Genomic DNA, 23,539 nt, shown 5'->3' on the forward strand with positions numbered 1-23,539 from the left:
CAGCCTCTTTCAAAAGAAATTGCTAATGAGGATTGCTATTATAAGTATTTGCCATGTCTTGAACCTTGTTCCTCTCCTCCCCAAAGTCCAGCATGTTGACAAGTTAAAGGGGCCACCGCCATATTTCAGAGTCACTAACCTCTTTCGCAACTGAAGGTACCAACTCTCTCAACATTACGTTGTTGACCTAGAAAGAATTCACTGACAATTTACGCAAACAGGCATTTATTTGGGTAATTAGAATTGTAATTTGGGAGACATGGATTCAGGTAGAAACCCGACTCGTGCTCTGAGGAAGACAAAGGACAGGCAGAATTATGAAGGCAAAAGGCCCTGAGAGCAGTTGTCATTTAGGTCCTTCATGCAAAACAGGAATTGAAACTCGGTTAACTGGGATTGGTTGGGCTAGTGTGCAAATGAGGGATTGAAACTTATTACGCTGCATTGGCTCCTGTCCAAGTCAAGAATGGGACCAATTCAGTTGTCATGATGAGGAGGCAGGTTAAGCCCAAGCTCCTGAGGGCTTGTAGCTGGCAAGAAGTTCATGGTTCCTCTGGTGATGATTTGCATAAATTCCTCCTCCCTTATAGCCTCCCGACCCTATTTTCCAAAGAGACTCTTGTTTCATTTCGAAATCTCCTTTTACAATGTTCACATGACGACTTGGTGGGATGTTCTCCACCTAAAAGCTTAGGAATCTCTGCTCCAGGATTTGGGGGCCCCGAGAGACCCAGTGCACTCACTTCCTAATCTCTGCAATTTCATTTCCTGCATCAATGCTTCCCTTGTCAGCAGATACAGCTGCTGTGCTAAGCAGTCTGGGATATCCTGTTTCTTTAGCCTCTTCTTCGAAAGCCTCTAGCATTTCCTGGAAAGAGAAGAGAAAGGGATTTTGGTGTCTATCTTCATCGTGTATTTTCTGAAGTAAGTGCCTCTTGGGCTACTTTCTAGTTCATAGCAATTCCCAATTTCTAGAAATGGTCCCTAAAACATGAGGATAGGTTCCGGTGAAGTATAACTTGAATGCAAGAGATACAGACTCTAAGATCCTAGAATCTGAGTTACGTCTAATGATAATCCTGGAGACAAAGCCCAGGAACTCCTGGTAGAGAGTCTAGAAACGACCCTGCCTGCTATGAATTCACCCTCCCTTTTACAGTTCTCTCCTCCCAGTTTTGCGTGGCAGGCTAAGCCCTTTCCTGCCTCCAGGCCCTTGCGGATGTTGTTACCATGTTGCCATTTCCTACAAACATTCTTCTTCCTATCCTTTGTATGCTTGATTCCATTTAATTCTTCATAACACAGCTCAAGGGTAATGCCATTGCCTCTGAGAAGACTCCCCTGACCAGCCCATCTATTTCTTCTTTTTCTTATTCTTTTCTTTTTTTCCCCTCTGGGTTCTCCACTATAAGCCCCACAAAAGCAGGCGTCATGTTTGTCTTGTTCGCTGCTCTATCTCCAAAGTGATGCATAGTGCATGGATTATAGAAGGTGCTCGATAAATGTTTCCTGAGGAAAGATATAATAAATTGTTCCCCTCTCTCAATTTAATGATTCCTTCTTCGGGTTCCTACAGATACTTGTATCCTTCCAATAAATTCTGTTTTGGCTTAAGCTAGCCAGAAAGTGTTTCTGTTGCTTGCAACCCCAAATGCCTCACCCAGTGTCCTGAGAGAAGCACCCTTTGCTTTCCCCAGGAAATGAAACTTTTATAGAAAATCCACAAGGGCACTAGCTTCTCTATAAGAAGATACAGAAAGAGTGCTCCATTCTGACCTTAATCAAGATGGTAAATCGCATTGAATATTCAATGTCATCAAATGCAGGGTGACAAAGGAAGTCAGTGACAGAACAGATGAGCATTTTGTGATTGACAGGCCTGGAAACTATGGTGGTGAATCTAGGCAGAGAGTTGGTCTGTATTAACATGAGCACCCCTTGGGGATCCTCCCACGCCATGTCTGATAACAGTTTTTATTATGCTCTTCATAATAACCCCTGTTGGAATTTTACACTTAAGATGAACAAGAAAAGCATTAATTTAATCAAAGGATAAGTGTTTTTAACTTAAACGTGTTTTCTTCAGTATACCACTGAATAGTATTTCTCTATTTGTAAGATTAAAGGTGCATGTGCATTTTTTTTTATTAGGGGCAGTGGTTCAGATACTCTTTGATTCTAAGATGTTCATTTTTTAATATTTGCTGTTTCCAAAACTAAGGTGTAATTTACAGTCTGTGAATACATTTAATGAGCCCTTCTGACCCTCAGAGAATGTACTATTAAATATATTCTGAGTCCTATACTTGAAGGTGCTGTAATATCTAAGATATTCAGTTCCCCTGCCATAGTCAGTATCTTTATAGCCTAAAATACATATTTTTAAAAAATTTTTTAATGTTTATTATTTTTGAGAAAGAGAGAGAGACATAGAGCAAGCAGGGAAGGGGCAGAGAGAGAGGGAGACACAGAATCCGAAGCAGGCTGCGGGCTCTGAGCTGCCAGCACAGAGCCGGACGCGGGGCTCGAACTCACAAGCTGTGAGATCATGACCTGAGCCAAAGTCGGTCGCTTAACCGACTGAGCCACCCAGGCACCCCTAACCTCTCAAGATTTTTTATTTAAGTGATATGTGGGCAAGATAAGGCAAAGCTATGTTGGTGGAATGGACATTTGGGGCAGAAGACATATGGGTCAAATACCATAGGTGGGAATTAGCCAGCTAGCTGATAGGCAACTGCCAGCACGTTTACTTAGCCATTAGAACAGTCACTGCAACTCGTTCTAACGCTGCACTTCCAAGATGGCTATTTCTGGAGAACCGGGGAAGGGAAGAAGAGACAGGGGCAAGTTTCTTTCTGTGTCAAATAATTTTGCTCTATCCAATTTAAAAAAATAATTATGGAAACGCAACATTTTCATAATTAGTGACTTACCACGGACTTGGGCAACTCTGTCCATGCAAGTCAGGTCTCATCTTACAATCTCCTTTGTCCAACTCTGAGCCTACATGCCTATGAGGCTCCCGATCCTTTCCGGTTGCTTCCCAGAAGACAAGCCTATGACCCAGGCCAGGGCTCTGCATTCTCCTTGGCCGGGGCGCTTCTCCCTCCCCAAGACCCTTCTCTTCTATTTGTCGTTTTCTACAATCCTTTGAGTGTCTGACTGCCCAGTCTCCATTTACCGTTGCTTATCTCTCCACGTCTGCTGCTGCCGACCATTACCACCAGAAGACGTCAGTTCCTTCCAGGCACCAGCCTCTTTTCCCCCTGCAATATCCATTTCCAGCTGTCCTGTGGCACCACTGTTTCCCACCCCAGCCTCAAGCACTCTTTCTCTTGCTTTTCACCCTCATCCCCTGGCCATGGAAATACTCTTACTTTCAAGCGCCAAAGTTCCCACTGCCAATGGCCAGCCAGTTGACCAGATCTCTGTCACTGCAGAAACTAAGAGGCACATTTAAGTGAGATCTCTGTGAGCCTGTAGGATGCAGACACTGTGGAAAGTGACTCTTGCCCCTTCATTCTCAACTATGGGAAATGGGCAGCTGCCAAGTATGACCTCTAAAGTCCCCAAGGCAAGGGCTCCTCCCCACATGCCCGTGTTAGTGTTTACACCATCGTGTGTATCAAACATCTATGTCTTCTTTTTCAGGAAGAAACTACCTGCAAAGGACTTTGCCTGCCAGAATCTTATGATATTTGAGAATGAATCAGGGACTGACTTTGGGCTCGGCATTATCCCTCCCTGTCTCCCATTCACTGTGGGTTCAATTCCCCTGACCATTCTTTCAGGGCTCAGTACTGAGGATACAGGACATCAACATCATTCCATTCGCAGGGGGCGATCTTGTCATTCACGGTGGTGAGGGCATATGTCAGGTGTATGCATAGATGTGAGTCGGCATCCGCTGGGGAGAACTTGGCTGGTTCTGGTCAATACTGGGGCCAGTCAGTAAAGTAGCACATTGGCTTCTAGGCTGGGTCCACAAGAAGAAAGCAATTGTCACTGTAGTGTAAGGTTCCACTGTCGGTCTCACTTGATGATGACCTCTTCAAGGGAAAGGGTTACCTCAGAGTTAGCTTGGCATGTCCCCAGTAGATACTGCTGCACTCTTTTCCCGTGCCTATGGGAGAATTTGCTTAGCAGTCATGACACTTTTTTCAACAGAATCGGAGCAAGCCCTAAGCACCTTTTGTGACTCAGCTTAAAAATCAATCAGACCAACACATAAAATAAAATCAATTTGCCATTACAGAAGCAAGTAGCCAGGATAAGGATGCTCCTTGTGTATTATGAATAACTTCACAGACCGTTCAAGTTCATTATCAATAAAACACCTACCTTTTGTAGATGGCATATGATGGGATTGGTGCTTTGTTTAGAGGGTTTACATACATTGTTTTGCTTAAATTTTAATTCTTGCAATAGTCCTATGAGGGAAATATTATCTTCATTTTTAGCTAAGGCTCAGGAAAAACTTCTCAAGACTGAAAGATTAATATCAACTCACTCGCCCATTTATTCCCCACATTTGTACTGTGCATGCACTGTTTCCAGGCAGTCTTACTCCAAAGCTCATGCTACCCTCACTCTTCTTTCCTGAGTCCCCCCGCCTCTGGGCCTTACTCATGTCTCACACCCATTGCTCAACACCTCGGTATCAGGAAGAAGATGATGTTTGAGAGGAGAAAAGACAACACAAAGACAAGTATAGACTGCTAGTAACAGAGATTGCATCAGCGTTGTTGGCATTAGAACATACAGATAGGTCCTGATGCTGAGTATGAAGGGCAAGTCACTTCCTCTCTCTGTGCCTTAGTTTTCTCATCTATCAAGTGAGGCATTTTGAAATCGATGAGCTCTACATTCCCTCCCAGCTCTGATATTCTGGAATCCAGCAAAATGGCTTGTGGTTCCAGTCCTGACTTCCTCATGGAAGGAGAAGGGAATGCAGAGTTGGAAGAAAGGAGAGGAAGTGGAGCGACTTTCAGGAACATTGGACTGGGGAGAGGAGGTGGTGTTATTCCTCACCCAGGTGCACCTGAAGCAGAACAGCCATGCCTGAAAAAAACAAACAAAAACAAAAACAAAAACAAGAAGTCATCAGACAGGCTTCCCAGTTGGGACCTGCTGCTACCCAAGAGACTTTCAGGGTGTTAAGGGCCTAAGGGCATTTGGATTTATCAGTGGCCTTTCTCAGGGCTCCATTTGATCATTTCCAAGTCGAGACTTAAAATTCCTCTGCTCAGAGCCCAGGGCATGGGGTAGGGAGGACCCCATGTAGCAGCCTCATGGAAACAGATGCCTGCCCTTCACCCCATTTCCAGTGAACCCCCCTCCCACCTGAGGTAAGGAAGAATGGCAAAAAGAGTGGGAGACTCAGAGCCCCAGAGCAGAATCCTCCCCACGATGCCTCCACATCAGCCCCCTTGGCCCTGATCAGCCTCCTGGCTCAGCCCTATATAAGAAGACCTGTTTATCATGTGGGAGCCACGTAGCTGCCACATCATGACCACAGGTCCCCAATGCCTTCATGTTCATATCACCACCCATTCCAGATTCATAAGAACAGGCACTGACCCCCAGTGGGGAGAGAAATCCAGAAGAACCTCCTCACCAACCCAGGCCTGGCTACTCTGATACAACTGCTTACAAGTGGAGGCATTAACTCAGCACTGAGGCCAAGTCCCCTTAGGGATATGGAAGCCCAGGGAGAGAAGGAAGGGCACTGTGCTGGAAATCAGGGTCCTAGCCCAGGCCCAGGGCCAGGAAAGCATGTAAAGAGCTGAGTCAAGACACTGAAACATTTAATTGAGGCACGTCATTTTCCTTCTGCAGGACTGGGCCCTACGCTCAAGGCCAGCAGCAAAGGTCCGGGAAGGCATTCAGTTCAGGGAAAGGGCACGATTAGCTCTGCTCATCTTTCCCCCCTGTCTCCTTGTGCTTTTATTGCCACAGCTCTGGAGGAGGACAGGGCAGCCACAGGATGCTGCAGCTGCCAAGCCTCTTCTCTTATTCCAGCCCAGGGTGGGGGTAAGGAGAGGGCACTTGCCACCAGAGAAACGTGGACCTTGTACCTATGCCCCCTTCTCCTCATTCTAGGATGTGTATAAGGAGCATTGTGACCTACTTTGGGTAGAGCCTGACTCCCTAGGAAAAACAGATCAGGGGGAGGGCAAAATGGGCTGGTGGGGAGGGTGGTCAGTGCTCACAGGCGACGGGGCTTGTTTTTTCTCACTTTGATGCCCCCGAGGGCATTGATTTGTCACTGCCAGCAGCTGTGCTTCCTTGGAACTGGGATTAAGCCAGGCAGGCAGATAAGAGTGGGCATAGGTGCCGGGCAGCTGCCAGCTTGGCCTGAAAGCAGATCCTCAGGCCGAGCCAAGAATTTGCTCAGTGCATTTCAGCTTTCTCTGGAAGGGGCTGATTCATATGCCCAGAGCCAAGTTCATCTTTGGATCCCTAGAACTCGACACAGACTAGGCATTTGACAAAAGTGGGTTGGATGAATGAATATTTCACCTTCAACAGTCCTGGTATTGGGCAATCAACCACCAAGATATTCCTGACTGTATTCATTATCTATTGCCGTATAACAAATTATCCTAAAACGTAGCTATTAAAACAATAAGAAATATTTATTATTTCATACGGTTTCTGTAATGAAGGAGCAGCTCGGCTTGAGTGGTTCTGTATTGGATTCTGTCATAAGAACTGTAGGTTGCAGACAAGATATCGGCTGGAGCAGTCACTGAAGGCTTGACTGAGTCCAAAGGATCCATTTTGAAGTTGACTCACTCACATGACTGGCATGCTGGTGCTGGCTGTTGGCAGGAGGTCTCAGTATCTCTCTGTGGACCTTTCTTCAGGGATCTTAGGGCAGCTGTTTCTCTCAGAGTAAGTGATCCAAGAAAGAACGTGATGGAAGTCCCACTCCAACACAGCTACAGCTTTCTAGTAGTTACACCAGCCGGTCTTACTCAGAGTGGGGAGGAACTACACAAGGGCATGAATACCAGCAGGCAAGAAGCACTGAAGGCCATTTGGAACACGTAGTTTTTGAACACCCACTGTATGAAGGTTTTGTGCTAAATACTGGTGATTCAAAAACTGAGACACCATCCCTGTCCTCCAGGAATTCAAAGACTAGTGAGGGAGATCGTGATATTGCAGGGTGCCATGGGAACACTCGGCAAGGGCACCAGCTTGACCTGGGCTCCTTGCCAACAGCCTCCCAAGTGTCTGACCCACCCAACTAGACTTTCTTAGTAGGGTTTTTATATTTTATCGACTTAGCCAGTGCTTTTCAGGCACATGTGCCCAGCACATGGAAAGTGCTCGATAAATCCTGAGTTGTATCATTCTTTCTTTGGACCTGATTCCTGCCTCAGACCCACCTTGTTGGCAGAGGCCCCGATTGGTCTCACTTCCTCAGTTTGCTGACTTGGCTCCATCCAGATGCTTTACTGTCCACTGTGCACATACTTACAACTCAGGACAGGACTCACCTGCCTGCAGCCTATATCTGTAGAGCCTCCATCAACTTGAATTAATCCCTAAGCAATGGGCAAATCTGCATCTTTTACATTTAATGGTGTTTAACACCGCATTCATTCTTCTTTGATAGGTTAAGAGAGACATTGGTATACAGAGGGCAGATAACTCAGCCCGAGATCTTTTTGGAAAATTAGCAGAGTCTTACATATTATATATTATCTTATACCTTATATATTATAATAAGATATTATATTTATACAAAAATTAATCCTCAGGATCCCCCAAATTCCCATACCTTACAACTTATCTAACATCTAAGATACATTTAATTCCCTTGAGAGAAAAATTTTATTTTTTCCATTTTAGACTACCCTGAAAATTGGCCTGGAAATCTTTCTGATCCCTTGGAGGAGAAACACCCAACTTAAAGTCCACCTCATACTTCCGTCACTGCCTGAAGGCCCCAAAAGTCTGACCTGTAGAGCACTGAGTCAGGCATACCCATTGACAGATGGGAAAAGGACAACGCACATCATTTAAGGGAACCCAGTAGCCTGAAGGAAAGAACCAAATAGATTTCAATAAATTCAAAAGTATTTCTGAACTTTTTATAATTTCCCACAAATGCAAAAACCCTTAATATAACATGTGTGATCTCATGGACATGTCTTGACTACTTTTCCCTTTTAAGAGTATTTGCTTGATCATTTTCACTAATGTTTTCTCTTGATGAAACTTATAATCAATTTATCAAATAAACACACACACATCCTTTGGGATTTTTTTTTTTTTCAAAAAAAATTTTTTTTAACGTTTATTTATTTTTGGGACAGAGAGAGACAGAGCATGAACAGGGGAGGGGCAGAGAGAGAGGGAGACACAGAATCAGAAGCAGGCTCCAGGCTCTGAGCCATCAGCCCAGAGCCCGACGCGGGGCTCGAACTCACGGACCGCGAGATCGTGACCTGAGCTGAAGTCAGATGCTTAACCGACTGAGCCACCCAGGCGCCCCTCCTTTGGGATTTTAAATAAAGACAGAGATTAATATGTGAAAACTGATATTATAATATTGAGTTTTCCCATCTAGGGACATGATTTATTTCTAAGAAATTGCAAGAGCCACAGAGAAGGAATTTATATTTTATTTGCCTCTGATCCCCACAGCCCAGCAAATTGCCTGGAAAATGATAGATACTCATTAAATATTTGCTGATTCTTTATCTTCCTCGGTTTAAATGAAAGATAAATGAATTGGGAAGCTTTTCTTATGCTCTGGGTTTGCTTGTTTTGTAAATTCTGATAAGTCTGTCTGGCTCTGGTGGCTTTTGGTGAAACTTTTAATGTCACTTTCAGTATCTCCAAAGGTTATTGGTCTATTTAGGTTTTCTACTTCTTATGTCAATCTCATTAGTTCCTATTTTCCTAAAACTCACTTAACGCTCACCTAAATCTTTTTGTGTATTTGCGTAAAAGTATGGTAGTGTCTGTTTATGATATGAATCAATTTTGTATCCGTGGTAACCTGCGGAAAGAAAATAACACCCCAATTCCACATTTAGGTAAGGCTGGAGTGAGTTCTTCACTAGAATAGTAGAAGAGTAGGGGTGCCTGGGTGGCTCAGTTGGTTGAGCATCTGACTCTTGATTTTGGTTCAGGTCATGATCCTAGAGTCGTGAGATCGAGCCCCGCGTTGGGATCTGCACTGAGTATGGACCCTCCTTAAGATTCTCTCTCTACCCCTCTCCCCTGCTCCTCTCTCCTACCCCCCTACCCCTTTCCCCTGCTCACTCATGCTCTCTCTCTCTCTTTAAAATAAAAAAAAGAAATTTTAAGACTAGTATAGGAACAATACCCTGGAAATCAGGCACATCAGAAAGTATGGGTGCCACTCAGCCCCAATACTGAATCTAAGTCCTTGTGACAGAGATTCTGGGCTTCAAATCAGAAAGCTGTTTGCACACCTGCTCTCTCATGTACTAGAGATGTGATCTTGGCCAAATTACTTAATCTCTCCAACATTCAGTTTCATTTATAAAATGCAAACAATATCTTTTCTACAAGGTTGTTGTGGAAATTCAACTGTGTTAACATATGTAAAATCATGTGTAGTTATTTACATAGAGAAACAAAGAATACCCGGTAGCTAGTACGATTATTAAGATGCATGGTTAGAGGATCTCTGGATTTAGTGATATAACTGGAAGAGTTAATTTTTTAAATTGCTCTTGAAGACTCAGAATGAAGATCTTTCTTCATGCAAAGCCTCTGGAAACTCATTTTCCAAGATGAGCAAATTAATGTGAACCCATAGTATAGCAGGAGAAATGGGTTTCCAACAATGCTGGAGAGGAAGACAGTGAAGCTCACTGTTCTGGCCCCTTATATGGAGATAAAGTAACAGAGAATTTCACTGCTGTCACCCTACATGTAAACATTTTTCTATTGTTCACTGGTTCTCTGGTGAAAGGTTGGAGACTGTGCAAGAGCCATAGGAAAGCATTTATAAAACAATATTGAGGGGCCCCTGGGTGGCTCAGTTGGTTAAGCATCAGCCTCTTGGTTTTGGCTCAGGTCATGATCTCACAGTTTGTGTTTCTCTCTCCCCCCACCCCCACCCCTCCCACATCTAAATAAATAAATAAATAAATAAATAAATATTGAGGAAATTAGCGACCAGAACCAACATTAATATCGTTGAGAACAGGTCAGTTACCTAATCTCTGCAAATGGACAAGATGTGTTCTAGGAAGACCTCTAGCTGAGTTGGAGAATATGATCAACGAGTTTGCAGCCATGAGTGACCGGGAGAAGAGTTTTGAGAAGTTTTGTAGAAGAGCTGATTCCGCAGGAAATGAAATGAGCTCAGTTTGAGAAATAATGACTAAGATAAAAATAAAGGTAGTTTTTTGCTTGAGTTCACTCTAAGTGGGCTGACAATTTACTTGTTTAAAATGTATTTCCTATTTGTGAACACGTTCTCTTTCAAGGTGCAAGTCTATAAACAAAAGAGATCATGTCTGCTTAATTCTCTCCACGGGGAATCCAACAAGAAAATGACTTTCTAAACAGTAATGTTAAAGGAAAGAGAATGATAAGAATGATTAGCAAAGCAACATCACATTTCATATATTTATTGAGTTGAAACAAAATACAGGAAGTCTTCATCCCCTCAGAGCTTCATTCTTTTTTTTGTTAAGTTTTTATTAATTTAAAAAATCTCTAGCCAACATGGGGTTTGAACTCATGACCCCAAGATCAGTAATTGCAGGTTCTTCTGACTGAGTCAGCCAGGCACCCCTCAACCCCATTCTTTCTGTTCAAGGCCAGTTACAGTGTGAGCAGCTTTGGTCAAATACGAGGCCCTCCAAACCTCTTTTGCACACAGTATTAGCATTAGCACACTCAGGAAACCTGGGTGGATCCTTTGGGTCCCCATTAATCCCATCAGCTTTGCCTTCAGAGGATGTGCTGGGAGGTGTTGGCTTGGGAGCTCTGGAGCATGAAACAATGGAAACACCACTAGTGGCAGCTTATGAAAATTTGGAGGACACATCTACACATGGGAAACTAGAAAAGTCTTCTCTTAAACTTAACAGAAGACCATGGGGGGAGGGAAGGGGAAAAAATAGTTTCAAACAGACAGGGAGGCAAACCCATAAGAGAATCTTAAATACAGAGAACAAACTGAGGGTTAAAGGGGGCGGGGGGCAAGAGAGAGGGGAAAATGGGTGATGGGCATTGAGGAGGGCGCTTGATGGGATGAGCACTGGGTGTTGAATGTAAGCGATGAATCATGGGAATCTATCCCTGAAACCAAGAGCACACTGTATACGATGTACATTAGTTAACTTGACAATAAATCGTATTTTTAAAAAGTTAAAAATTTTAAAAATTAAATACAAAATTTACAAAAAGAAAGGTCTTCTCTTCTTCATCAGTTCAAACCCAGCCATATTAGAGGGAGGGGAACCATATTCACTAAGATGAGAGGAGAGTTGCAGATTACCATGGGACCCTTTGTTTAAAGTAAAGAGAATGCTAGTTTAACATATGGAGAGAGATAGAGAGAGAGAGAGAGAGAGAGAAAGTGCACATGCAAACAGAAGGGCAGAGAGAGAGGGAGAGAAAGAATCCCAAGCAGGCTCCATGCTGTCAGTGCAGAGCCTGATGTGGGGCTCAATCCCACAAACCGCGAGACCATGACCTGAGCCAAAAGCAAGAGTCAGATGAGCTACTGATGAAGCCACTTGGGCACCCCTAAACTTATTCTTAGAAGGAGTTTACTTCTCAATTCAAGAGGAAGGACCAAGGTGGCAGAGAAGCATGGAAGTTCTCGCCTTCTCTCATCCCTGAAATGCAGCTAGATCAGCACCAAGCCATTTGCACACCTAGAAAATTGATCTGAGGATTTACACAACAACCTGCATAACTTGAGCCACAGAACTCGGCAGGTACGCGGTGCAGAGAGGTGAACTGGGGGAGAGAGAAGCCGTGGAGGGTAGGGAGCTGTTTTTGTGGAGAGAGAAGAGAGAAAGGGGGGAGAGTGCAGGAAAAGCACTCCCCCCGCAGGATAGCACTCCCCCCACAGAGAAAGAGAGAGAGTGGAAACGCCCACAAGCGACTGAACAAGAAAGGGAGAAAGGAAGAGAGTGTTTCAATACCATTAGGACTCTATAAACAGGGGAGCGCAGAGTCTGAAACTCCACAGCTCGATACCTGTCGGAGCTCTGGTGGGGAGGGCGAACCCCCAGGAGCAGGCAGCGAGGTCTGAGGCGTCCACGGGCCACACGGGAGAAGCAGTTCCCCCGCTAGGAAGGCATCCGGTAGAGGCCGTAAGGCCTCCCACAGGCAAAGGTCCCGGCAGACCCCGGAGAACAGCCACGTTTGCTGGTATTGGAACAAAGATGCGGTGAAACCGCCCCGGCTGTGTGTTGTGTTTTCCCATAAGCTCTGAACTTCCGCCGCCTCATGATCCCGTGAACTTTCCCTGGGGCAGGCAGGCACCTGGCCACAGTCGCTGAGGAGGCTCTGCAACAGCACAACTGCACAAACGTTCCCGGGGGGCAAGCCGGCACCTGGCCATTGCTTGGCGACATCGTCCCCCAGAGGGTCAGAGTGGGCCCGAGCCACAAGGCTCTCAGAGGTGAGGGGTTTGGAAACACAGCCCCAAATGAGATAGAATTCAAGAGGGAGGTGCTGCCTGGCAGGCTGACAGCTTGCACCTGGACAGTGTAGAAGCGGTGAGTGGACAGAAGCTGGCGTCAAAGGAGGAGTGCTTGATTGCTGGTCTGTGAGAGCACAGAGTTCTGATACCAGAGACTGGGAAGCTGGGTGAAGTCATTTTCACCTCTCCCACACGTGCACGTACATTCACATGCGCATGCGTCCCACACTGATCCACCCCCAGTAAGCTAAGTAGTGCCACCTAGTGGAGAACAGAGCCATTACACCAAGCCCGGTCCAACTGAGCCAACCAAATTCAGGACTTAGAGGACCACCACAAGTCTCCCCTCCTGCCTAGTGTACAGACTATAAAGGGCTTCATAGTTAGACTTCTAGGGGAAATTTGATGTTATTTAATTCGGATTTCATTCTGCTCACTGGTCCATCTGTTCCTTTTGGTTTGTTTTTGTTTTTTCTTTTCCCTCTCTTATCCTTGGATATGAAAAGAGAAAAAAAAATTTACATTCCTTTTTTAATCTTTTTATTAATTTTTTACTATATTTTTATTTTTTGTAAACTTTTTAATTCTATTTTACTTTATTCATTTCATTTTATTCTATGTTATTGTATGCATCTTTTTAAATTTTTAAACACTTTCTTACTTTTTTTCTTTTCCTTTCATTATTTTTTCTCTCTCTTCTATCAAGCTTCTTCCAACAACCAGACCAAAACACACCTAGGATCTAGCTTTCTTTATTTGATTTCTTCATGTTGCTTTTAATTTTTTAATTTTTATTTTCTATTTTATTAATTCTTTTTATTCCTCCAAAATGACAAAAACAAAGGAATTCACCCCAGAAGAAAGAATAGGAAGAAATGACAGCCAGGGACTTACTCAACACAGATATAAACAAGATGCCTGAACTAGAATTTAGAATCATGATAATAAGAATACTGGCTGGGGTTGAAAAAAGCATAGGATCCCTTTCTGCAGAGATAAAATAAGTAAAATCTAGTCAGGATGAAATTAAAAATGCCATAACTAAGATGCAATCTCAAATAGATGCCACAGCAGCAAGGATGGATGAACACAGAGCAGTGAACCAGCAATATAGAAGACAAACATAAGGAAAATAATGAAGCAGAAAAAAAGAGGGAAACTAAGGCAAAAGAGCACAATATAAGAATTAGAGAACTCAGTGACTCATTAAAAAGGAATAACATCTGAATCGTAGCAGTCCCAGAAGATGAAGAGGGAGCAAATCATAGCAGAAAACTTTCCTAACGTGGGGAAAGACACAGACATCAAAATCCAAGAAGCGCAGAGAACTCCCATTAGATTTAACAAAAAACAACCATCAACAAGGCATATCATAGTCAAATTCACAAAATACACAGACAAGGAAAGAATTATGAAAGTAGAAGGGGAAGAAAGTCATTAACCTGTAAGAGAAGACATATCAGGTTCACAGCAGACCTATCCACAGAAACATGGCAGGCCAGAAAGGAGTTGTAGGATGTATTCAACGTGCTGAATCAGAAAATTATGCAGCCAAGGACTCTTTATTCAGCAAGGCTGTCATTCATGATACAAGGAGAGATAAAGAGTTTCCCAGACAAACAAAAACTAAAGGAGTTTGTGACCACTAAACCAGCCCTGCAAGAAATTTTAAGGGGAGACTCTCTGAGGGGAGAAAAGATGAAATAAACCCCAAAAGTAACAAAGACTAGAAAGGGCCAGAGAACACCACCAGAAACTCCAAATCTATAGGCAACACAATGGCAATATATTCATATCTTTCAGTACTCAATATAAATGTAAATGAACTAAATGCTCCAATCAAAAGACATAGGGTGACAGAATGGATAAGAAAACAAGACTCATCTATATGCTGTTTGCAAGAGACCCACTTTAGACCTAAAGACACCTTCAGATTGAAAGTAAGGGGATGGAGAACCATCTATCATGCTAATGGTCAACAAAAGAAAGCTGGAGTAGCTTATAGAAAGTTTATGAAAGGGGCGCCTGGGTGGCTCAGTCGGTTAAGCGTCTGACTTCAGCTCAGGTCACGATCTCGTGGTCCGCGAGTTTGAGCCCCACGTCGGGCTCTGGGCTGATGGCTCAGAGCCTGGAGCCTGCTTCCGATTCTGTGTCTCCCTCTCTCTCTGCCCCTCCCCCGTTCATGCTCTGTCTCTCTCTGTCTCAAAAATAAATAAACGTTAAAAAAAAATTAAAAAAAAAAAGAAAGTTTATGAAAGAAACTGAAGAAGACACAAAAAAATGGAAAAATATTCCATGTTCATGGATTGGAAGAACAAATATTGTTAAAATGTTGATACTACCCAAAGTAATCTACATATTCAATGCAATCCCTATCAAAATAACACCAGCATTCTTCACAGAGCTACAAAAAACAATCCTAAAATTTATATGGAACCAGAAAAGACCCCAAATAGCCAAAGCAATCCTGAAAAAGAAAACCAAAGCTGGAGGCATCACATTTCCGGACTTCATGCTGTATTACAAAGCTGGAATCATGAAGACAGTATGGTACTGGCACAAAAACAGACACACAGATCAATGGAACAGAATAGAGAACCCACAAATAGGTCCACAAACATATGGCCAACTAATCTTTGACAGAGCAGGAAAGAATATACAATGGAATAAAGATAGTGTCTTCAGCAAATGGTGTTGGGAAAACTGGACAGCGACATGGAGAAGAATGAAGCTATATCGCTTTATTACACCATACACAAAAGTAAACTCAAAATGGATGAAAGACCTAAATGTAATACAGGAAGCTATCAAAATCCTCAAGGAGAAAGCAGGCAAAAACCTCTTTGACCTTGGCCGCAGCAATTTCTTACTCATCATGTCTCTGGAGGCAAAGGAAACAAAAGCAAAAATGAACTATTGGGACCTCATCAAGATAAAAAGCTTCTGCACAGCGAAGGAAACAATCAGCAAAACTAAAAGGCAACTGATGGAATGGGAGAAGATATTTGTAAATGACATATCAGATAAAGGGTTAGTATCCAAAATCTATAAAGAACTTATCAAACTCAATACAGAAAAAACAAATAATCCAATGAAGAAATGGGCAAAAGACATGAACAGACAGTTTTCCAAAGAAGACATCCATGTGGCTAACAGACACATGAAAAAATGCTCAACATCACACATCATCAGGGAAATACAAATCAAAACCACAATGAGATATCACCTTACACCTGTCAAATGACTAAAATTAACAGGTTAGACAATGACAGATGTTGGTGAGGATGCAGAAAAAGAGGAACCCTTTTGCACTGCTGGTGGGAATGCCAACTGGTGCAGTCACTCTGGAAAACAGGATGGAGGTTCCTCAAAAAGTTAAAAATAAAACTATCCTACGACCCAGCAATTGAACTACTAGGTATTTATCCAAAGGACACAGGTGTGCTGTTTCAAAGAGGCACATGCACCCCAATGTTTATAGCAGCACTATAGACAATAGCCAAAGTAAGGAAAGAGCTCAAATGTCCATCGATGTATGAATGGATAAAGAAGATGTGGTATATATGTACAATGGAGTATTACTCAGCAATCAAAAAGAATGAAATCTTGCCATTTGCAACAACATGGGTGGAACTAGAGTGTATTATGCTAAGTGAAATTAGTCAGAGAAAGACAAATATCATACGACTTCACTCATGTGAGGACTTTAAGATACAAAACAGATGAACATAAGGGAAGGGAAGCAAAAACAATATAAAAACAGGGAGGGGGATAAAACACAGGAAACTCTTAAATATAGAAAACAAAGTGAAGGTTGCTGGAAGGGTCATGGGTGGGGGGATGGGCTAAATGGTCAAGGCACATTAAGGAGGACACTTGTTGGGATGAGCACTGGGTGTTATATGTAGAGGATGAATCACTGGATTCTACCCTGAAATCATTATTGCACTATATGCTAACTAACTTGGTTGTAAATTAAAAAGTAATTTTTTTTAAAAGGAGTTTACTTCTCATATAAGTCAAACTGAAGTTGGGTCACATATAGCAAGACCCCGTCATTTGCCAAGATGTTTTATCTCTCCCTGGGGAATGCTTTTCATTTCCATTTGGGGTATAGAGAAGACATGGGCAATCAATGTAGCAAGAGTTCTTTTACAACTGGAAGGAACTTAGAAGTTGTCTAATGCCACTCACCAACTGGCCAGAGTCTCCCCTAAGCCTCTTCTGGGGACGGTGGTGGGGGGGGGGGGGGTTACCTCATAGCTGGCCCATTAGCCAGTCCCCCTGGGTGTAGGGTGTGATAGACCCAGATTCTGAGGAGGGTCCTCCCACAGACACATTCAAAGAAGTGGGCACAATTTCCATCCATAAGTGGGGACCCCCATGATGAGCTTCTCAGCAGGAACTCCACTGTCTCACCAATATTTCATGGCCAGTTACTGGGGGGACATTTAGCTTAAGGCTTCAAGCCCATTCCCTTCCACCTTCCTCCCATGTCTGCTTCCCAGTCCTAACCCAAGATGCCTGCTTTACAGTGTTGACATAGATAACCTCTCCATGGTCAGCGGAACCCTGGTGCTGAGGGCTGTTGCCTCCTGTGATAGTGTCCCAACCTCCACAAAAGTCTATGCTATCAGAAGTATTTATACACAATTCCCTGACCACATTTTTTTTAAACCAAGCATTTTGATTATCTGTTAACTCAGTTCTCACAGACAATGAATTGAACTTTTTCCAGGAATGAAATAAGACTTCACTATTCCCAGAAATCTCCAAAGAACACAGTGTCCGTCCAACAAGCTCTCTTGCGCTCTGGGTAACGATGCTGTGGGTCCTCAGAGGCCTCTCTGGTTCCTCATGCAGTGGATAGCTTGGCAGGCTGATGTACTAGCTATTGTTGGAGGCTGGAGGAGAATACCCTGGAGCCAGATTCTCTTCACTCCTCCATGCCCTAGTGTGAGTAGATAGGCAAAAAAATTGGGGGCAGGAATTGACAACAGGCTTGGTTGCACACCAAGTAAAAACTTTTCCTACCTCTCCTCCTCTGCTCTCACTAGTGGCACGCCTTCTTCTCCCTAGTGGATCGACACAGTAGCTAAGCCCACATGCATTTATGCAGCCCACTGGGGAGCCTCAAGCAGCATAGAACATATAGAACACCTTCTAGGTCCTAAGCCAGAGACCAGAGTGGTTAGAAAACAGCAGCTGCCAGTCAAGAACGCTGAGGAGAAAAACGGGGAGTGGCATCCCACAAACACCAAGCAAAGATGTACACACTACATTAACTTTAGTCTGAATGTAGCTCCAAAGGTCCGTAGGTTTAACTCCAGCCTTGGAATAAGACGTGTCCTTCAGGCCTTGGGGTATTGCTTCCATGCCTGACTCATGCTCTGATATTGGCAATTCTGAAACCCACATCCGTGGTTCCTTTGCCTGCAGGTATGGCTGCCAAGATGAGCAGACGGGGGTGGCCTGTGGCTTGAGCCTTAGCTTCAAAAGCCGCTATATTTCCTGTTGCAAGCTAGGACAGTATTGATGATTACAGGTAGCAATAATTGTAGGAAAAAGACAGTGTTAATAAATGGCCAAATTTTAATTTAAAAATATATCAATATTTGATGGAAGAAAAAAATCTTCCATGTACTAGAATGTATGTGTTCACCATGTATATGTGTGTATAAGTGAGTGAGCTAAGGCTTGAAACTTAAATTGTCTGTAATATTTTCCCCTGCTTCCTCACTGAAACGGTGCCTTGTAGGGAAAGAAGTTTCAGAGATCTCCACTACTTTCTAATTATGATTACTTCTCCTCTCTGGTTTGATATAAAGTACATACTTCCATTTAATGTTATGAATATCAAATAAAGTCCCATATACACAGTGCATGTCACAGTGTCTGGCACATTGTAGATTTTCAACAATTATTGATTCCTGTATCTTCTTTTTCCCTTTTGTTTAAACATGGAAATCTGTCAAGGTTGGGAAACCCCCATAGGTCCTGGGCTATAAGAATGCACCTGCAGGTCTTTACCTTGATGAGGATGGTAAAGAATTGCTAGTCCTCAGATGGGCTGCCCAGGACTGTGGGTACCCAAAGTCAATGTCAATGCCATTGAACTCATATAGCTGGAGATGCTGGATCACTGAGTCAATGAGAATCATGTGGTTGCCTGTTGTGGCCACCTTGGTGGTGACCCTGGAGAAGGCATGATCCTTGCTGGCATTCAGATGCCATCACCTTTCCCCTTCCTTCTTTCTCTGAGCTCCAAGAAATACTAGAGGAACCATCAGCAGCATATGAATCTCTGTCTTTAAATCCACCTCATCTCCAGCATTTACTCCCCATGATCTGATATCATAAAAATCCTCCTATAGAGCCCGGAGAGCAACAAAACTCGACTGGTGTTTAGGGCTTGCTGATAAACCATCCCTTGCAAGTCTTGCAACCACTCACCAGTCACATTTCATGTTCTCTCTTCAACTCCCAAATCCCTTTAGGAAGGGCATTATAATTCATCAACAAAGAAAGAAAAATGGTATCTCGTCCATTCACAGCATGTTCGTTAATTCTTCCCACCCTCTTTCTTTTTTCCTACTTTTAAGATCTGGTTTTCCTGCTACTTGATTGCTCAGAGTTCCACCAACACTCTATACTCTCAAACTTCTATGCCTTCGCTCACACAGGTGCCTTCTCTTGCAATGTCCTTCCAGAAAGGCAGAATTTGCCATTACTTTCTCACCATTTCTTATCACATCGTGCATGCTCCATCACGGCATTTGCCCACTGCACTATTCAGTTGGCTGTGTATATGTTTGTCTCTCCGCTAGATAGGAAGCTTCCTGGGACTCTCATTCATCCATTTTTTTACAGTGTCTTAAAAGGTGTCTTATGCTACTCAATAAATATTTAATATCCTTGAGATATCTCGATGATATCTAATATCCTTCATTAATTCCCCAGGCTGGCAATATCCCTCTATCCATCTTCTTTATTTTGTTGAAATAGGAGGATACATCATATTCTCAAGAGTTCCTCTTTTATAGCCCCTTCATCCTTGGGTATCCCAGATCTGGATCCTCAGTGCCTGCCATAGTACTCAGCACACAATATATGTTCAGTAAACACTCACTGAAATAAATTGGAGCATTGTAGATAAACATTAAGCATGTGCTATGTGTAGGTCTTGTGTAGGTTACAGACTCCTTCCATAGAGCAGCCTTTCCTATTGGTTCTCTACCTCTAGTTCTCTGCCTTCCCTCATCCTATGATCCTAGGAATAAAAACTATGGACTCCATTCAGCTCTTATTTGAAGATAAATAAATTTCTCATTTCCCAGTTCTAGCTTTTTCCCTATTCTGGAAAATCTCCTGCTGATACACTTCTGGGATCTTTTGTGCCACCTTCAACCACAATTTTCTTCACCTTCAAAGTGCTTCAGCCTCATCTTCCTGAGATCAGTCCCTAGGCCAACTCCCCATAGAAAGAAGAGGTTCTTATTTCTGGGTGTCGAAGTCCCACAAGCTAACCATCAAAAGCATAACCAGGTTTTCATTCCTAATGAGGAAGGACAGAGAAATGACAGAGTGAAGTCCATTTTAGCCAGGCATGAGGAAACTGCCACCAGAGTCAAAATGGTCTTCTCTCAGACTCATGGTTCTGGCACCAAAAGGACAGAATCATGTCCCCAGGAAATCTTCTCTTGGGATCCTCTTTCTGCTTCTCCAAGGATCAACTTTATGCCAGCCATTCAGATTGGAACACCCACTCATCCTTTCTGGAGCAGAGGGAAAGAGGCCAGACTGAGTGGAAGGCTCTCTTCCACTTAATACAACATGTGTATGGGATCTTGTAGAGAACCTTGCTTTCTACCTGGAGACAGCCTCATGGAGGGAATGGTGGACATTTATCCAAAGACATCCATGAGACTCTGGAGGTTACTGTTTCTCCCCCTTCCCACAAGCCCCCAAAATTGTCAAATGCATCTCCTATTAGAAAACAGAAAATGGGATCTCCCAAATGGGGTTGACTTGTCCCATTCTAATCTCAGGAGGAAGGCAATTCTTCTAGAAAGTTCCTTAAGTGAGGTGAATTTCAGTCAGTCTTTGAAATTACTTTCCTTTTAAGTCCCTCTGGCAATTCTGGACTTTCTTTTGCTCACTGCCCTTGGCTAAGGAGCTTCAGAGGGACACAGACCAGAGCACAACAGGGGCTTCCAGTTTAGAAGTAAGAGTAGGGAATGAGAAATAGAGGATTAGAGCAAAGAAGCCAATTTTTCTAGAAGATAAAATTACTGCCGAGGAAAAGGATGTTATTTTTATTTTTGTCAAGGTAGCTTAACATTTTCTTTCCTCTCCTCCAGAGCCACCCTTTCTATACTGTGTACTTTAGTCCTGAGTGGGGAGGTGGTCCCCAATACTACCTTTGGATTTCAAGTCCACCCAGGGTGTCTGTCCTGTGACTCTCCCAGGTATTTCAGAACAAAGTACTGACTGCTGCTCGGGGGCCTGGAACTGGGAAATAGGACATCATCATTCCACTCGCAGGGCATGATCTTGTGATTGATCAAGCAGTGAAGGCATAGGTGAGGTCTACACACAGGCACAGTCCCACGTTCTCTGGCATGTATTTGGCAGGATCTGGGTACTGGGACCCGTTGGTAAAGTAACACACAAGTTTCATAGCTACACCAGGACGGGAAGACCAGAAGGAAGGAGTTGGAAGTCTTGAAACTCGCCATCTCCATGCCCTGGGACTTTTCCGTGGGCTACCAGGAAAGGAGCAACAGAAACACTCTGGGGATGCCAGTTCTCCCTCTGGTTTTGGGGCTGGAGATGTGAGGAAGGCAGACAATGGGCCAATTTGGTGAGGTAAGACTATAAGCCAAACCCCCTTCTCAAAGACCTAGGAATGGAGTGAGAGCAAACAAATAGACAATAAAAATGGCAACTGTTTCCCACGAAGATTTCTAATTTCTGGAAAGTTAGTGATGGATCCGTTCTAAACTAGCACATTCTACCGCTACCTTAATTCCACACCCTAACAAGAATCGTCCTGATCCTCAGCAGCCCTCATTACCAATGCCATATGTTCCCAGTGACTACAGATGGTCCCCTGCTGATGAATTTCAGGTTACTCATGATAACTTGGATTTTCTGTATCTCAGGATTGAGAACGTTCCAGAAATTTTACCACTAACGAAAGATCATGGCTTTATATCATTGAGGCTAACCACTAGAGAATGAATAGAGGTGATACTGAGGCAGGAACAGTAGCTGACAGGGCAGATGGTGAGGATGTAGGTGAATTGCAGCTGAACTAAGATCTGTCCCTTTGGCAAAAAAAAATTGAAAAAGAAAAGTCTGTATCTCTTATAAGAGAAACACAACAAAAAGGAAAAGGAATGGCCAAAGTGCTTACATTAGTCAGTTCCATTAGATCAACAACATCGTAATGTCGGTAGAGGGGAACGATGCAATGCTGTGGAGAAAGGCACACCTCCGTCCACCACCACCACCCATGCACATCTGGACTGAGAATTCTTTGCATCTTTCTTCCCAGATACATCTTTCTAATTACATTTCTGGAAACAATTTTGAGTCCCAGAGCCACACCAGTTCTTAGCTCCCCAAAGGCAGCATTACTGTGGTCGAAGAACCCACTGCAGATGATTGCTCATAACCTACCGTGGAGGGCAAGTTCAGCTACTGGTCTTCCTGCCATCAGAAAACCGCTCTGGAGCCAGAGGCTCTACTTGATAGAAAATCCCTAGGGAGCCAACGCCACGCCTCATTTATAATTGCATGCGTCCATGGCTTGCACATAGCAGACTTCATCACGTGGCAGCACAATAAAAGTATTTAATACCTTGAATCTGGATCTCATTTTAACACTAACTGTATGACTACCTGTCCACATCTCACTTTCTTCCACTGTAAAATGAGATGGGGTTTCTAAACTCAAAAGCAGTCAGGCCCAGGCAGGTAAAGTGCATATGTGAGCAGCCTGAAAGCACCATAGGGAGGATAATGTCTATGAAAATACCAGAAAATATTCATTAAAACTGTGCTGCTCCCTTCAAAAAGAACCACATTTTCTGATCAGATTTGTTCTCAGAGCACCAGTTGGAAATGTTCTCTAAAGTTTCTTTTTCTTCTCTAAAATTCTTGAGTCAGAGACTACTCTGGTTCACGTTCTTGTCTAAGAATGCAAAGAAGAATGTGTTGGAAGGGAGAGGGCTGGGAGAGCTGGTCACCTCCAGCCAGAGTTCGTCATGAAGGGACTGTTGCGTCCTTAAGGTCTGTGCAGTGGGTCCTCACTCAGAGATCTCTGCTCCATGTTCTCTCCCATTGGTCAATTCACAGATTTCCCAACGAGCGGGCGCTAATTTTCAATTTAGAATAAACTACTACAAACATAAGGCAAAGAAGACATTTGGAAGGAGCAACAAAGACATTTGGAGATTCTTGATTTATTAGTTGCAGGAAGTAAGACTCTAGTGCACAGAAGGGTCAGATTAGTCTAAAATGCTGCGGTCAGCCCAGAGAAACTGTAGGGTAATCCCAGAGTCCTGCAGTGAGGGTGGAGACAGCTGCCTCTCACCTGTCTAGACAGAGAGGGCAAAGCCCATTCTATTGTTGCCCATGTCATAGATAGTGTAATATTCCTTGAGGAAGACATCTCCCAGAGTCCACAGGGGCTGCCCACTGGGGGAGGGCAGGTAGGTGGCCTCAATCCCAAGGGTGCAGTAGCCATTGTTCTGAAGAGACAAAAGACATAGGGATATAACATTTTTGCATATAAAAGTCTTTCCCCACAGGAAGTTCCCACCCTATATTCCATGACACTTGCAGGGTCCTCTGGCTTCTTGTTCACCC

The 23,539-nt window shown here is 43.5% G+C and overlaps 1 protein-coding gene across 2 annotated transcripts in view; it reads right to left on the bottom strand.

The window, feature by feature from the left end:
- Positions 1–23,126: 23,126 nt before the first annotated feature.
- Positions 23,127–23,539, bottom strand: part of LOC122228379 (pepsin B-like) — a 28,997-nt gene continuing 28,584 nt past the window's right edge. For both annotated transcript variants that reach the window (XM_042953405.1, XM_042953406.1), the window contains one exon: positions 23,127–23,421. In XM_042953405.1, coding sequence (XP_042809339.1) covers positions 23,269–23,421 — 153 coding nt within the window. In that variant the 3' untranslated portion in view covers positions 23,127–23,268. The remainder of the gene's footprint in view (positions 23,422–23,539) is intronic.

The sequence above is a fragment of the Panthera leo genome, chromosome C1, assembly GCF_018350215.1.
Source record: "Panthera leo isolate Ple1 chromosome C1, P.leo_Ple1_pat1.1, whole genome shotgun sequence".
NCBI lineage: Eukaryota > Metazoa > Chordata > Mammalia > Carnivora > Felidae > Panthera > Panthera leo.